At 40.2% G+C, this 17,110-nt stretch overlaps 1 protein-coding gene across 1 annotated transcript; it reads left to right on the forward strand.

Moving 5' to 3' along the window:
* The first annotated feature begins 1,657 nt into the window (after window positions 1-1,657).
* pnp5b (purine nucleoside phosphorylase 5b) lies at window positions 1,658-11,129 on the forward strand. The gene is made up of 6 exons (XM_020651972.2): window positions 1,658-1,816; window positions 4,736-4,905; window positions 5,018-5,121; window positions 6,237-6,412; window positions 7,270-7,460; window positions 10,200-11,129. The coding sequence occupies exons 1-6, from the start codon at window positions 1,788-1,790 to the stop codon at window positions 10,415-10,417; spliced, it is 888 nt and encodes a 295-aa protein (XP_020507628.2). The 5' UTR covers window positions 1,658-1,787; the 3' UTR covers window positions 10,418-11,129.
* The last annotated feature ends 5,981 nt before the right edge of the window (window positions 11,130-17,110 follow it).

A 17,110-nucleotide genomic window follows, 5' to 3' on the forward strand; every position in this document is an offset into this window, starting at 1 on the left:
GAAAGGGTTTTAAGTGTGGCTGTGGAGTGAAAAGATGTTGTTTGAAGAATTGCTCATGAGGCCAAAATCTTTGCAAAATTAAAGTGGTGAAAATATTAAAGGGGACATATTATGATAAAATCCACTTGTACAGTGTTTTTGAACATATATTTGGGTAACCTGAGTGGCAACAAAATGTGAAATAAACCCACCCAGTCCTATGTTTTTGATCTGCATAAGTCTTACAACACAAGAAGAAAAATGCTCTGTTTCAAATTTGCTCTCCTTGTGATGTCACAGTGGGATTCTGGTAAAAAAAAAAGAAATACCCTCCCATCCCCTGGTATCTCCACCCATGGATTCCACCTGAGCCTATAGAGCAAAACTTTTGCGCATGTCCGCCATTTTTATTCTTGCTACAGAGGAGTGATGTCTACAGTGAAAACTCGGGGTCATTGCATTTAAAGAGACACACACACCAAAACGGAGCGTTCTGAGAGAGCTGCTTTGTACAGGGTCACAAACCTCCTCTGGTGCTTGATTCATGTTATATTTTGATCAAAGCACAGCACAGATGTTTCATTGAGACCACAGGGGGACTGTAACAAAGAAATACTTAAAAACAATTAATTCATTTTCATTATTTTTATAGCGAGTTTAGCTTTTCGAAATAAAATATAAGTATAATTTAAGGATTATGCACAGAATATTTGAATCCAGTAAGATTTCTAGAAAAAACAATTAAAATAGTATTTCTAAAGTAATTCTTTGTTTCAAAAAGTAGTTAGCCCTAAGCCATGGTTGACAAGATGTGATCTGGGAAGTATTGCATCAGCACCAACAGCAACACGACCACGATGTGATGAATGCGGAACGCTGTGTTCAAATGCTGTGGGAAATTACTAAATTGATACACTTACGTAGTCACATAAACTACAAAACAAAATAAAATGAATGGTCTCTATGATGGGTCTTAAACACAATTTTAAGAGCAGAATTGTCAACTTTTTAAAAAAAAACATAACATAGCTTTTAACATGTAACATAAGCTTTTATTAATGTTTGACTGTATTTATTTATCTAATTTAATTAAAAAAGGGACGGTGCACTTTAATGAACATAAACATGTGAATAAGCCTGATTGTAGACATACAAATGGAAATACCAGTACAACAAATACAACAAAAACTGTACATGAGGTGACAGAGACACAATACTGTGTGTGAGTAATTCTGTTGAAAACCTTTATATAGGCTATTTGTAATCCTGCTGCAAAAGTGCCAGTCTGTTATTATTAATGTGAAGTTAAATATCACAGGTTTGAATCTCGTGATTAAATCCTTCCCTACAAAGATTTTCAAACATAAAACATCTGACCCAACAGCAGGAAATTACAAAATAATCTTGCGTTTGTTTCTCCTTTCATAACTCACACTTTAATTAACAGTCTTTGAAGGAAAATTTGGCTATTTTATCAACTTATTTTAAGGTAATTTAGCCTTAAATAATTTTGTTTTATAATTTAGAAAGGATTTTAGTTTGGTTTTTTTTTCCATTAAAACTCCACAAAGCACTTTTCGGTGAAGTACCTGAACGCATCAAAAGAGAACATTTACGCAAACGCCGACGCTTCAGCCAATCAGAGCGTGTATCTGGCTCTGACGCAGAGGGGCGTGTCGTGTCAGTCATGTTGTAAAGGGGTGGGGGATGAAACCCTAATACCGGTCTCTCCATCAGGAAACCCGTGATAACCTTGAATCTGGTCAGCTCAGGAAAAACCTGCCGACTACCTGCATCTCGTTTTCATCATGTTGGCCATGTCCGATACCGTGTCAGGGTGAGTGAATTAATCATTACTATAATAAAACAAAGTAGCCTACTGTCGTGATATCAAATACATAAAGTTTTCATATTTGCGTCTGTTAAATCATTTATTTAATATTTAAGTTATTCATATTTAAGTCTTACTTTAGGTTTAATGGATGTGTTATTTATATGGAATTTGTCTTGCTCTTTTCTCGAGTCCCGGGACATGAGGAGGCAGAAATACTTTGATTAAATGTTCCTACACGTTGCCACATTTGTCCAGAAATTTCTAGAGAACCAGACACACTCGGGCTGTGTAATAACAAAAAACCGAGGACTGGAAACAGACGGGCAGAGAGAAAAGTGCGCCTGCCTCGTTGGGATGTGACGCTCGGAGGATGCTGCTGCCTGACTCGTTTTATTGACTCATCACATGAATAAGAGGAGACAGCTGTTTGCTCCGGATGCTGTCCGTAGGAAAACACGCATTTATTAAATTAGATATTAATGCTATGAAGCGCAGAAGAGCCCCAGTTTGCGCCACTCAGTGTCGGGAGGAAGAAAAAAAAACCCCACTAGGCAAACGCGCTCCACTCTGACGTCATTCCTACAAACCTACCTACCTCTGAGTCACAGAGGGAAATAATTACCGGTACTGTCCCCGTAAACTCAAACTGATGAGTGGGTCTGTCTCAGAGGGTAGACTCATGTTTAAGAAGCATGAGGACGTTTTTTTTGTTTTTGTTTTTTTTAATGCCGCATTCAAGTGACCAATCTGTGGGTCAGGTTCGGACCTCAGCAGACAGCAGGTCACAGTCTCAGAGCACATGATCCTCAAAAGTCCTAATAGGCCTAAAGTGTCATAGGACCACGAGGCGGTTGATCAAGGCTCAGATATTTAAGCCCATTCGAGAGAAGTAGAACATTTTGAAACGAGGATTTAACATTGAAGTAAAACTGGTGTAAGCATCGATTTGTAGGCTACACTGACGACAAAAGTACATAATATATATAAAGTATATAAATTTGGTTTGAAATTCTCGATCTGCTTACTATCTTTACTTATTAAATAAATGTAGGCGTGTAGAGTGAGCTCTAAGATATGATTATTATCATTATTACGTCATAGCTGCAGTATCCTTGATCGTTTTTTACACAAGTGCAACACTTTTATTTCTGACTCAAGGTCAGACAGCAGAACAGAATAGTGAAAATCTGTATTCTTATTTTATTCTGTTAAGTAGCAGAAAACTGAACAGAAATACTGAAGGTATTACAATTAACCCAAAAGTGTTTTAAATGACAGTATATGCCTTATTTCAAATGGCTAAATTGCTGGTATTGTGTTTACGGACAACTCGAGAGATTTATAAATATGGTGAAACAAAAAAAAAACTGAGTTGGGATTTAAATATGTCAGAGGAAGAAACTAGTGTGCGCACATCCAAGCAAAATGCTTACAGGTGCAGGACAAAAAAATGTGAAAGCTGCAGAAAAAAAAGAGAAAGGTCCGCACACTGTTCAGCTCCTAATGAGCAACTTTATTAAGGGCAACGTTTCGATTCAAAGGATCATCTTTAGAAGAAGGTTGCCCTTAATAAAGTTGCTCATTGGGAGCTGAACAGCGTGCGGACCTTTCTCTCTTTTTTCTGCAATTTAAATATGTGAAACATTCAAATCCAACGAATGAAACCGAAGCAAATCTCCCTTTAGCGGTGGTGAATTGAAACAACAAGTAAGCCCCATGCTGAAGCACAGTTTATACTTTAACTACAACTTAATCAGACTGTGGTGGGAAAGCCTGTAATGATACCCGAACATTTGAATACTGTGCTTGTGTTCCTGTCTTATGATAACAACATTTGAGACCTGATATTTAAAGAGCAGCAGTCTACTTCAAAAACTCTGTGTCAGATTGTGCTTTTTTTTGGAAAAACTGACCAGTCAAAAGGAATTTTAGGCCGAATTTTCAAAATTGTGTTCCAATTGTTTTTTTTCCATCTGCAAACAAACAAAATGTAAAAATGTTCTCTGTCATAAGGGACAAAGGAGAAGGGAGGGATGACCTACATCAATAGAAACACGTGCAGGAATATGAAAGCCCGTCTTTGTTTAATAAAAACATTGTTCTCATTGTCAAGGCCACTGTGTTGAGAATAAGATCTCATGCTGCTTCTGAACACAACTATGACACATAGTTGGCATAATAAAGCCCGCTTAACCTTTCATCTCATGGTGATTATGCGTCTTTGTTTATGTAAAAATATCACTTATGATATTCCTTCAGTTCATGAGTTGTGCAGGATGTCCCCCCGTGCTGCTTAAATTCCTTCTGTTTAATCAGATATTCCTACTTGTTTCCTGCTTACTGAATGCCTCATGACTCGGCGTGCACAGAGAGAGGAGATGGGAATGCTGCAGGCAGAGTCACGCCACCTCCAGAAAGAGAGAAAAACAGCTACAACTGGTCGACAAGCTTTGGTGTTTCTGAAAGATGATAATGATGTTGATGAATACCAAAAGAGAACGTAAATCCTCGACCTGTTCCCACGTCTTCTGGACTTCAACAAAGTCCATGAGAGGCTTAAACTTCAGCAGATTAATCCCCATGATGATTCTGAAACGAGATGTTTGACAATAATTGGATTATGTTGTTACAAATCATTTTCCCACACTGAGACTAGAGTAGTATTGGAAAAGCCTCAAACACAGACTCAAATGTCATACTTGGTCTTAAAAGGTTTATTATAGAAACTTTCTTTGTTAATGTTTGAACATTTTTCAGGCCCCTATAAATCCTGGCCCCTTACAATCGTCCTGACTTTGTCCTGGGGCTTTGTAGCGTGTTGAAGATAATATCAAATGAACTTTGTTGACACCAGATCTTTATACACACACCTCAATACAATCTGTGATTTTCTCTTTTTCTCTCTCTCTCTCTCTCTTTTAGAGACAGCTACAAGGAATGTCGCGCCACCGCCGACTGGCTGCTGTCCAACACACAGGTACGGCCCACTGTGGGAATTGTGTGCGGCTCTGGCATGGGGGGGCTCGCTGACATGCTCAAGGACCCTCAGGTCATTAAATACAGTGACATTCCCAACTTCCCACAGAGCACAGGTATGCACTAAACTGCAGCTCTCTGAGCTACACACAGCTGTTTATGTTGAGCTCCACTTTAAAGAACCTGGTTGTTAACTAAAGTGTGTGTGTGTGTGTGTGTGTGTTGCAGTGCATGGTCACGCAGGGCGGCTGGTGTTCGGAACACTAAAAGGGAAGCCGTGTGTTTGCATGCAGGGCAGGTTCCACCTGTACGAGGGCTACCCGGTGCAGAAGGTGAGTGCAGTTTGAAAAGCGGCACGAGTCGATATAGATCCAAGGAGACTTGTGTTCTCTGACAGGAAGCTCTGCAGAGGAAGTGTTTCATTATCTGGACAGATAATCCAACATGATGTTTACCTCTTTGAAACATGAGTGTCAGCAACGATCATATGTCGTCCTGTCCCTGTGCGTCAACGATGATAACTAGGGCTAGGAATCTTTGGGTGTGTCTCACGATTCGATTTCGATTCTTGGAGTTGCGATTCGATTCAGAATCTGGATTCATGATTCAAAGTCTATTTATGAAGTAGTACATGCTTCAGGATCTACTCCAGACTGGCTGAATTTCTTGCTGCTCCATTTGGCGTTCTACTGAGTTAAAGAGCTAGCATTAGCACTTAGCAGGGAGTGACTGATTAGCCCCAAAAAAATAAAATTTAATTTAACCAAAAATAAAAGCTTTTTGGAAATTATGAATTGATTTTAAATCTCAGAAGAGAAGAATCTCGATTTTTTTTCATGAATCATTTTTTTTTTTTACTAACCTCTAATGACAACACCTCCAATCTGAAGCCTTGCCAGCTGTACACATCATTGTGCAACTTGTGGGATTATCCGCGATATAAAATATTGCTACATTGCTGACATTTTGCAAAATCGGACTATAATGTTTTTCAAGCACTGCGCTGTTGTTGTTTGCTTACCTCACATGGCAGATTACCTGATGTGCTCTGTTGCAGCAATAATGAATCTGGGGTGGAAGGGCACTTCAGCTTAATTTGTCTGCTACCGTGTTGGAGTTGTGAGGAATCATTTATTAATATTTCTTAATTTCTTTTGCCACATTAGGTTAAAAACAAACAAATATGGAAATGTCTTTGTACCTGAATTGCGATACTGCAAGCAGCTTTACATCACACGCTGTGTACTGTCAGTCCTTATCCTTACAGATTAGGGGACACATTTTGAAGCACTCATATTTGCCTTCTGGTCATCTTATTTTAGCTGTGTTTTAAGCGAGGTCAAGGACGTGTTCTCTGATCATTTGTGCAGATTCCACTAAAACCCCTGTAGTACTTTTCCCATGCTAAACATGACATTTTATGAATACCTTTTTTCCCCCCCTTCAGACCACATTGCCAATGCGCATCTTCAAGCTGATGGGCGTAGAGACGATGATCCTGACCAACGCTGCCGGAGGCCTCAACCAGGACTACAAGGTGGGGGACATCATGATCATCAAGGACCACATCAACATGCCGGGATTTGCTGGAATCAACCCGCTGAAAGGGCCCAATGATGAGAGGTAGGGGTGGACACATGGGAATCATTGTTTGTGATTATGATTTGCATTTTTTAAATGGGAAAAAGTCATCAGAGATAGTTAAAAAAAAAAAAACACCCGACCTTCACTGAGCTGACTCAGCGTCTTTTAAATTCAGGGTTTTAGAAGATTGAGGGGATGGGATCTACAAATGTTTCTCTTCATAAATTGCCAAAGATTTAAATCTGTGCGTTACTACATCAGCTGAAAGCATGCGAGTCATCTTCATTCAAACATCCCCTCAGGAGAGATATAAAGTCTTATCTTGTGTAACTAGAAATTTCACACCAGCAGTTTTGACTTAATCCCTGATCAAATGACTCAGCATTTATGTTACCCCCCCCCTCCCCCACCATATTTTTTTACCTGAATTTATAACAATTTCTCCAGGCTCCTTTTAAAAAACTGCCACACTTCTTACCCAGGAGGAACAAACAAAAGCTTGTTGTTCTCGTCTTGTGGACGTCAGAGGCATCGCACCACTAGAAGAAGAATTTTAGCTTCAGAGGAGATGTCAGATTATCGACGCTGCAGGAGTTCACATAACAAAGAGACCACTACAACTTTTACTCTCAGCCTGCATTACAACATGAAGCTTCTCCACTGATACAAACTTTGTGTTTCCTACAATATGCAATGCTATGGTGGTTTTATGCAGCTATTAGCTCCAGAGGCAATGACACACGGATGGTTTTGTAGTTCTCATAAGGGCAGGACACTCGGGTGTGTTTGCTGTAATCACACTTGAGTCATTTGGGGGACTTTCAGTATTGAGTAGGGCAGTTGTGTGGATTCCAACGTTGCTAATGCTTGAGTAAACACAGCCTTCCTGCCTACAGGTTTGGTGCCCGTTTCCCCTGCATGTCTGACGCCTACGACCGCGAGCTGCGGCAGTTGGCCCATGAAGTGGCTTCAGAGTTGGGCTACAGTGACTTCCTGAGGGAGGGAGTGTACGTCGTCCTGGGAGGGCCGTCCTTTGAAACCATCGCAGAGTGTCGCATGCTGCACACGCTGGGGGCGGATGCTGTTGGTAAGTAACGACTCCTCCTCTCACACATTAAACTCTGTTTATCTTTCATGACATTCCCGAGAGCCTGAACACAACCTTAAAAAAGATTCACCAAATCCCAACACTTCCCTGAACCAAGAGGTTGTCTCACAGTTCATCCAGCAGAAGTACCTGCACACACACACGTACACACACACACACTCACACACAAGCTCTAAGTCATCTACTGATGTGACACAGGAAGACTTGAGTCACAGGACAGGTCATTCACAAATTTACTTTTAAGCAACACCAACGTTACGAGTCTTGCTGCTGGCAGGATGCTTAAGAAAGAAATGAATATCCCCGACAGAAAAACGCTTTGTGCGTCACAAAGTTTATAGAAATATTTCCAGTATTTAGTAAAATCATGATGACATATATCCGCATAATAAAACTGAAAAAAAGAACATCACTATGTAAAATAATCTGAAAAAGCCTTAAAGCAAACAAGACTCATACCACAAAATGATGATGTGGTAATGAAAAGGCATGCAAGAGCCCGAAATGTAACCACCCCAAATGTTTTCAATCAAAAATGTAACAAAAGTGCTGAGCCCAAAATGTAATAACTTTACTTGTAGTATCATACACAAATGCCCCCGTGCCACATATACGAATATATTAACAGTATATTCTAGGGGTGCAGAAATGCTAAATTTTCTCTCATTGATTACTCTTCCCATTGTTAAAGCGAGTACTCGAGTAATCGTTTTGTAGTTCCTTTTTTTTTGTGATTCTTTTCCCTCCACGGGAGGCCCCGCCCCCAACTATGACGCGATGCCGACTGTATTTATTGAGTCATTTGAATCTTCGGGATTTTAATAATTGTTAGTTATAGGCCTTTGTATTAACGTTCAAATTAAGACATTTCTTACTTCAACAGACGGCAAACCTCAAATAAAAATTCACACAGACGTATCTTGTGACCGTTTTAACACTTGATTGTAATTAGAGCAGTGAGTGTGGCGAGCGGACGTGCAGACATCAATGCGCACTCATCGCACGCTGAAGCTGTTTTGAAGACTTGTGTAAATCAGTGTAGTGATACAACAGAAAACTCAAAGTACTTGGTCTTTTTCGATTCTCTGATTCTCTGATTCTCCTTCCTGAAGTTACAAATACAACAGAACCCTTTTCACACATACGGAAATCTCCTGAAAAACTCCGGAGATTTCCAGGAGGAGTTGTATGTGTGAACGCAACAGCCACATTTTTTACTCCGATATTACCCGGAGTTTATCCGGCCAGACCCCTAGTATTTTTTCCGCAGATAATCCGGAGGAGCTGATGTCTGAACGCGGCCAAATAAACTCTGGAGCCAATAGAAACAGAATGAAGTTTATATCGTGACCGGCAAAAGTGTCTGCACGCGACCACTACGATCTCCGTGCACGTATATTTTCTGTTGGTCAGTTTGTTGTTCTCCTCTCTCTTGTGGATGTTGTCATTCCATTGGATTACACATAGCATTGATAAAAAGACAAATATTCTCATTATAACGTCGTGTAGCGGACTCTGTTGCTAGGGCCGCTAATTCCGTGTTGTTTATTTACGTCACATCGTCGGGAAATCCCCCGCGGGAAATCCCCCGCGGGAAATCCCCCGCGGCCCCCCCCCCCCCTCCTCTCTGACAGGGAAAGTCCCCCGCTGTGAGGAGCATATGTGAACGACTAGGTCAGGAGAATCTCCAGAGAATTCCTCCTGTAAATATCTAGATGTTATCCGGAGTGCACATGTGAAAACGGCTCAGGTGAACGATTTAAGTGTCTGTCTGTTTCATCTTTCTCCGCTGTGAGCTATGTCTCCCTATGAGGTTGTTCCGTTTTGTAGTTATTAAAAGGATAATCATCTAAAATTCCAAAATATAGGAAAACATCTAGTTATGCTGCTCTGTCCTGGATGATTAAACGTCATTGGTTTGGCGGGGTAAAGCGGTAATCGCAAAGTGAAAGTCCTTCTTTTTCTGACGACTAAAAAGACAATTTGAACTGAACTTTCGTAGATCATATTGCTTATTTCGTTTGTTTGGGACTTTTTGTTCATTGTGAATTCATAAAGGGGTTAATTAAAGGGATATTTCTGTTAGGGTAGCAGCGTACGGATCAACAACGGACGCGTTTCAGCACAGAGCCTTTATCAGCGCTTTGTTTGTCATCTATTTTCTTTTTGCGCTCGTGCTCCTTTTTTTCTGTTTTGAATTAGGCCTATCCTAGAACCCACAATGCAACAAGAAACATTTACAAAAACATGGACTACAGAACGATTATCAATTACATTATTATTATTATTATTATTTAATTAATTAATAATTGAATTATTTAATGCACCCCTAGTATATTCTGTATATCTAAATAATGTCATCGGGATAAGCGATGACAGCACTAGAAAAATTTAACGATACCTGTTTCGATACCACGATACGACTAAACACAAATCTTAGGTACCTAATATTGGATCATTTCTTGTCTTAAATCAACAAAAAATGTGTGAAGGTGAACTTCTGAAGACTGGCTCTCCTTTAAAATATGACCATTATGTTAAAGCGTCTGTACTTTGAGATGTGAGTGATCATTAGAACGACGTAGATGATATCGTTTTTAAAACTTGCGGTATCCAAAATAATTGATTCTGACGACCTCATAACCTTCAGTTACACCGTCTACCATGCAGAGATCTTTGCGTGTCACTCCTCACCTCCTGTCTGTCCTCTCGCTGCAGGGATGAGCACAGTCCACGAGGTCATCGTTGCTCGCCACGCCGGCATGCGCTGCTTCGCCATGTCGCTGATCAGCAACCGCTCGGTGATGGACTACGACAGCCAGGAGAAGGCCAACCACGAAGAAGTCCTGGAGACGGGCAGGCTGAGGGCCGAGGAGCTGCAGAAGCTGGTGTCCAACATGGTGGCTCGGCTGGAGCGCAACAATAACTCGTACTGAACATGTGACCGACACAACTGTACCCGGTCGCAGGTCAGCTGGACTACCTGCTGCTCAAACACCTACCTGCTCGCTAGGATGCTTTAAAGAAGACACTGGAGTTTTCCAGTTCCACTGACTGTTGCTTTGAGTCTTAAATTCCTGAAAACTGGTCCTATTTTTATGCACTCCTATCAGCATGTTTACATTTTCCTTTTTTGTACTTTCTAATTTAGAGACGCACGATATTCAGCTGTAAAGAGAATCATATTTTAACTTCTAATTTAAGAGCTTTTAACTTAATAAATAAAAATATTTATTATTTCAGTTCTTTTTGCATACCCTGATATCCATCAACTACCAACAGAAAAAACTGAAATATTCCTATTTAATCATTTAACCATTTTCCAACCTGTCTGAGGGATCATGAGTTTAATACTTCTTTTAAAATGGGGGTTTAAAATGTACTTTAATATTTATACTGAATGTATGTAAGTCGTGTGTTTTTTTTATGCCTGATAATATTGAGTGTTTTGAAGGACCGACTTGAAGAAAGGGATGATATCCTGCATGAGATTACTGAAAGAAGGCAGATTGAAGTTTAAAATCTCCTTCGTTGTCCGATCACTGTGTCAGCAGACTCCGGCTGTCTCTGCTTTATGAGGTACTTTACTAACAACTGTGCCAACTGGAGATCTACTTTTACAATAAAAATGAGTCAACATGAAAACAATGGCGGTGTCAAAGTCTGCTTCATCGGAAACTAAATGGGTCAGAGCTTTCTTTGTAGTTGGGTTGGTAGAGGGAGGGGGGGGGGGGGGCGTAGAGGGGGAGGAAGGTGTGTTGTCTTGAGTCACAGTCCCCAAATAGATCTAATCAGACTTCACTTTCTGGTTTTTAGCAGAAAAAAAGTTTTCATTTTCATGTGCAAACTTTCCCTTGATGGCTCTCAGCAATTGTGTGTCTGTTAAAAGGACCAATATGTAAACTGAAGGCTTCTCTGAAAACACTCATCAGCCAGTATGTCCTCCTTCTAAGCTTACGAATGGTCTGTTTTTGTTTTGACCAGAGAAGATAAGCAGTTTTAAGGCACTCCCACAAGGTCGCTTTGGATGCTCCTTGGTTTTTCCAGGAAAACAACAAACCAACAGGTGTTGCAGCGATGGAAGTGGGCAAGTGAACTGGTTCAGATAGAAGGGATTCTACCCAGATCTAAAAGACATTTTTCTAATAAGCTCCACGAGCAGTCAGCTCTCTCCAATGAGCTTCAAAGTCACAACACTACTTGCATATCCACATCCAAAATAGCAAATATTATATTTTACTGCACATCATTCTTGCTGATAATATATACGCAGCAGATCTTGTCTTACTGAGAGATTGAAATCTAATCTCAATACTTTTTGTATTGAGTCAAATCAGCGGACATCACTGAGTTGCACAATCAGAAGAACAGCAAAATGGACCAGATTTGGCTCCTGACAGAGTCTGACTACAGATCTGTCCTTTAAAACACAAACTGCAGCTTCAGTGAAGCTTTCCTAGAGTTCAAAAGCAAACAACTCAGTCTTACTAGTTCCCACATCTGTCCTGTGTGTGAGAGTGACATTGACATTTATAACGTTTGTTTCTCCTTCCTCTTATCAGACGAGTCTCTGCCTCCCTTACTCTTCACCGTCCACTCACACTAAACACGGACCCTACACTCTGCCTGTTCCCACCTTCCTCCCCAAAATATATGCACAACCACTAGTCCACATCCTCCTCCCTCCAATAAGAAACCAGAAAAAAAAAAACATTTCCATGACGTTGAGCCCCCCTTTTTAATGGCCTTACAAGGTCATGAGAATTTTTCAAGCAGTCTGTTTTAGTGCAGTGAAAGAGCAGGTATCCACATGAACCGGTCTGATGCAGGGAGGGGAGGCTCAGTCTATAAGCACACACTGACAGGCTGCAAATGACTTCTCATACTAGTTCTACAAGTTAGACTTATGACTCCTTACAGAGATATGTATGTTAAAGGTGATTGTCTTTTCGAGAAAATGCAAATTATGTTTAAACACAATCCGACCTGTTTGACGACTTCACAATCTAGCTGTACACCGTCTGATGAGTGTACAGGTACACTTATCAAACACAACTTAAAGAAAGTATCTCATTTAAGTCCTTACTTTTTCAAACTGAGATCAATTTCATGTATTTGAGTGGGGATGAAGTTGTAGAAACGGTAATCACACTTTGCGATTCTCAGAACAATATTTGTTATTTTAATGATCGAAAGTGTAAAAAAAAAGGCCGTTCAAATCAAAAAATGCAAATCTTCAGTAATAATTTGAACCCGAAGCTGCCGTGAGCTGAGGAGAGAGGGAGCAGCTGTGGTCCATTCAAACTCACAAGTCGGCAAATATTGATGTTTCTCGTGTCCTTACTGCGTCTCGTAAACATGCAGAAGTTACGTTTATGTCTCTAATGAAGCGACAGAGAGCAGAGGGCGGAACACTGTCACAAAAACATGCACCAATGTATTCCTGCAATTTAGACAGTGTGCAGGAGTTCACCTGCAATTTAAAATCTTACAAATCAGGTGCCTTCTTTTGTTGCCACAGACATGACACAGGTATCGATACTGTTTGATTTCTACAAGAACAAAACAAATCTTTAAAAAAAGAACAAAAAAACATGCTTTGGCCCAAGGGGTGCCTGTAGCCAAGCGGTTATAGTGTGCACAGGCCGTGTACAGAGGCTTAAAGCCCTCTGGAGCAGGTGTCCCGGGTTCGAATCCGACCTCTGACCTCTTTCCTGCAAGTCAATCCCCACTCTCTCTCTCTCTCTCTCTCTCCTGATTTCTGACTCTATCCACTGTCCTATCTCTAAAAAAAAGACAGATAAAGCCCAAAAACAAATCTTTTTTGTTTGTAGAGGAGCTCTTCAAACAAAGACAGTCAATATTTGTCTGTCAAACATTACAGCTGCTTTATTATCAAAACTAACAACCTGTGATGACAACTTCTATTAAAGGGAAGTAACTCTGTCGAACAACTGTTCCTAATCCATGTTCATACTGTACTACCTGTTAACCCTTTCAACAGCTGATCTAAAGCCATGTTGACCACATAACCAAACCTCATAAGCAAAGAGAGCGGCCAGAATGCAAATAAAAAAGGACTTATCAACATGGTCCACTAAAAGATAAATGACACCTTTAATAAAAGGTTCCCTTGCTCACAAAACGGACACTTTAAGGGCTCCTTACACCGGTTTCTACCTCAGTATAGCTTAGGATCAAATTCTTGCAATGTTTTTTAAAATGTGGAGGAATGAGGAAGGCCTAAACAAACAACTTGGAGAAAAAGAAAATGTGATAAAAAAAAACATCATATTCTGAGCATAAGGCGTCAGGTAGAATATTTAAATGAATCAGGAATGACGTGTTTGAAAGCAGAAGCCGTCCATAAACACAAATGTGCGACTTTTCTTTGGCAATAATTGCAAGGAAAGAAATCACTCCATAAACAGAAGTATCAGGTAGCTTCTGGTACTTTTTTGGAATTTGGAGTTCCTGTTCATACAACACATTTTAGGAGATCTGCAGAGAGATGATTTAAGGAGGAGCAACATTTTCTAGAGCATAGCAACATCAGGGAAACAGTGATTAAAGGAGACTAGATTAAAGACAGAGATTGGAGTTTGTTTACGTCCGGGAGATGTTCCCTTGAATTAACTACTGGTACTTCATCTTTTTATGAATGTGAATTTTCCATCTCTCTACTTTACTGCACAATCTTCAGAGTGAAAAGATACATATACTGTACTTGTCTTTGTTTTCTACTTGCATATATGCACCTGTTATAGAGTGGAGAGGTGGAGGAGCCAAAGGGAAGTTTACCAACCTTAAAGTGATAGTGACAACAACAAACAAGAGAAAGTTTAACTAACGCTGCCCTCTGCTGCTCGTTCACTAGAGAGACAAAACATCAGACTGGGTTGAGGCTATTATTCTAGTAGATTAAAAAAAAAAGCTGTTAGTCATGAACAATTGTGTTGATAGATATTAAATGAAATCAGCACAAAGTCAAACAATTCACATGATGCAGCTCCCAACATCACCTGCTTTCTGTCAATTATTCTCAACTGTAAACTTTACGTCCATCACATGCAACCTAACAAGTCATGTTGGCGCTGGAAAAAAGCAGTGTGCAGTTTTTTTAGCCGTTGTATAGACTAAAAAGAAAATAAAGTCGTTATTTAGAAAACAATGATTTGCAGCTCTAATTATGAGTATCAAACTGTTATAATGAATACTGTGTTTAATGACATATTCTTTAAGAAATTGATTGTTATAAGAGACATCCTCTAACACTTTAAAGGTCACATATTATCCTCCTTTATAATAAGTTTAAATAAGTCTCAGAGCTCCCCGAAACATATCTGTGAAGTTTCTTGTTCTAAATCCACTCTGATCCCGTATTTGATCATGTCTATAAACCCCTCTATTTCAGCCCTGCTCAGAACAGGCTGTTTCTGTGTCTGTAGCTTTAAATGCAAATGAGCTGTGTTTGACCACGCCCCCTCTCTGGAAGTAGATGTAGCTTGGGCTTTCTTGCACCATGCCGTATTGTTTAGGGTGAGAAAGATGACTCAGAGGGCAGAACAAACACCTAGCTGTGGGAGTGTCACCCACCTGGTTCAGATAGAAGTGATTCTACCCGGGGGGGGGGGGGGGGGGGGGGGGGGGGGGAGAGTCAGCTCTCGTACATTTATAACGTTTGTTTGTCCTTCCTCTTATCAGACGAGTCTCTGCCTCCCTTACTCTTCACCGTCCACTCACACTAAACACGGACCCTACACTCTGCCTGTTCCCACCTTCTTCCCCAAAATATATGCACAACCACTAGTCCACATCCTCCTCCCTCCAATAAGGGAAACATTTCCATGACGTTGAGCCCCCCTTTTTAATGGCCTTACAAGGTCATGAGAATTTTTCAAGCAGTCTGTTTTAGTGCAGTGAAAGAGCAGGTATCCACATGAACCGGTCTGCTTCAGGGAGGGAAGGTTCAGTCTATAAGCACACACTGACAGGCTGCAAATGACTTCTCATACTAGTTCTACAAGTTAGACTTATGACTCCTTACAGAGATATGTATGTTAAAGGTGACTGTCTTTTCGAGAAAATGCAAATTATGTTTAAACACAATCCGACCTGTTTGACGACTTCACAATCTAGCTGTACACCGTCTGATGAGTGTACAGGTACACTTATCAAACACAACTTAAAGAAAGTATCTCATTTAAGTCCTTACTTTTTCAAACTGAGATCAATTTCATGTATTTGAGTGGGGATGAAGTTGTAGAAACGGTAATCACACTTAGCGATTCTCAGAACAATATTTGTTATTTTAATGATCGAAAGTGTAAAAAAAAAAGGCCGTTCAAATAAAAAAATGCAAATCTTCAGTAATAATTTGAACCCGAAGCTGCCGTGAGCTGAGGAGAGAGGGAGCAGCTGTGGTCCATTCAAACTCACAAGTCGGCAAATATTGACGTTTCTCGTGTCCTTACTGCGTCTCGTAAACATGCAGAAGTTACGTTTATGTCTCTAATGAAGCGACAGAGAGCAGAGGGCGGAACACTGTCACAAAAACATGCACCAATGTATTCCTGCAATTTAGACAGTGTGCAGGAGTTCACCTACAATTTAAAATCTTACAAATCAGGTGCCTTCTTTTTGTTGCCACAGACATGACACAGGTATCGATACTGTTTGATTTCTACAAGAACAAAACAAATCTTTAAAAAAAGAACAAAAAAACATGCTTTGGCCCAAGGGGTGCCTGTAGCCAAGCGGTTATAGTGTGCACAGGCCGTGTACAGAGGCTTAAAGCCCTCTGGAGCAGGTGTCCCAGGTTCGAATCCGACCTCTGACCTCTTTCCTTCAAGTCAATCCCCACTCTCTCTCTCTCTCCTGATTTCTGACTCTATTCACTGTCCTATCTCTAAAAAAAAGACAGATAAAGCCCAAAAACAAATCTTTAAAAAAAAAGATGCTTGGTCTGAGCGAACACCTGGCAAGAATCCTTCAAGTCCATGAGTGGAAATCATAACCTTCAACATGTTAACTTCTTCCATAACTGTGCATGTTTGTAGAGGAGCTCTTCAAACAGAGACAGTCAATATTTGTCTGTCAAACATTACAGCTGCTTTATTATCAAAACTAACAACCTGTGATGACAACTTCTATTAAAGGGAAGTAACTCTGTCGTAACTGTTCCTAATCCGTGTGCATACTGTACTACCTGTTAACCCTTTCAACAGCTGATCTAAAGCCATGTTGACCACATAACCAAACCTCATAAGCAAAGGCCAGAATGCAAATAAAAAAGGACTTATCAACATGGTCCACTAAAAGATAAATGACACCTTTAATAAAAGGTTCCCTTGCTCACAAAACGGACACTTTAAGGGCTCCTTACACCGGTTTCTACCTCAGTATAGCTTAGGATCAAATTCTTGCAATGTTTTTTTAAAATGTGGAGGAATGAGGAAGGCCTAAACAATCAACTTGGAGAAAAAAAAAATGTGATAAAAAAACCCATCATATTCTGAGCATAAGGCGTCAGGTAGAATATTTAAATGAATCAGGAATGACGTGTTTGAAAGCAGAAGCCGTCCATAAACACAAATGTGCGACTTTTCTTTGGCAATAATTGCAAGGAA

The sequence above is a fragment of the Labrus bergylta genome, chromosome 4, assembly GCF_963930695.1.
Source record: "Labrus bergylta chromosome 4, fLabBer1.1, whole genome shotgun sequence".
NCBI lineage: Eukaryota > Metazoa > Chordata > Actinopteri > Labriformes > Labridae > Labrus > Labrus bergylta.

Excerpts from the sequence above, each read along its gene's own strand:
- pnp5b (XM_020651972.2), top strand. The coding sequence starts at position 1,788 with ATGTTGGCCATGTCCGATACCGTGTCAGG. Across the intron at positions 4,906-5,017 it reads CAACTTCCCACAGAGCACAG|TGCATGGTCACGCAGGGCGG; the intron begins GTATGCACTAAA and ends TGTGTGTTGCAG. Across the intron at positions 6,413-7,269 it reads AAAGGGCCCAATGATGAGAG|GTTTGGTGCCCGTTTCCCCT; the intron begins GTAGGGGTGGAC and ends TCCTGCCTACAG.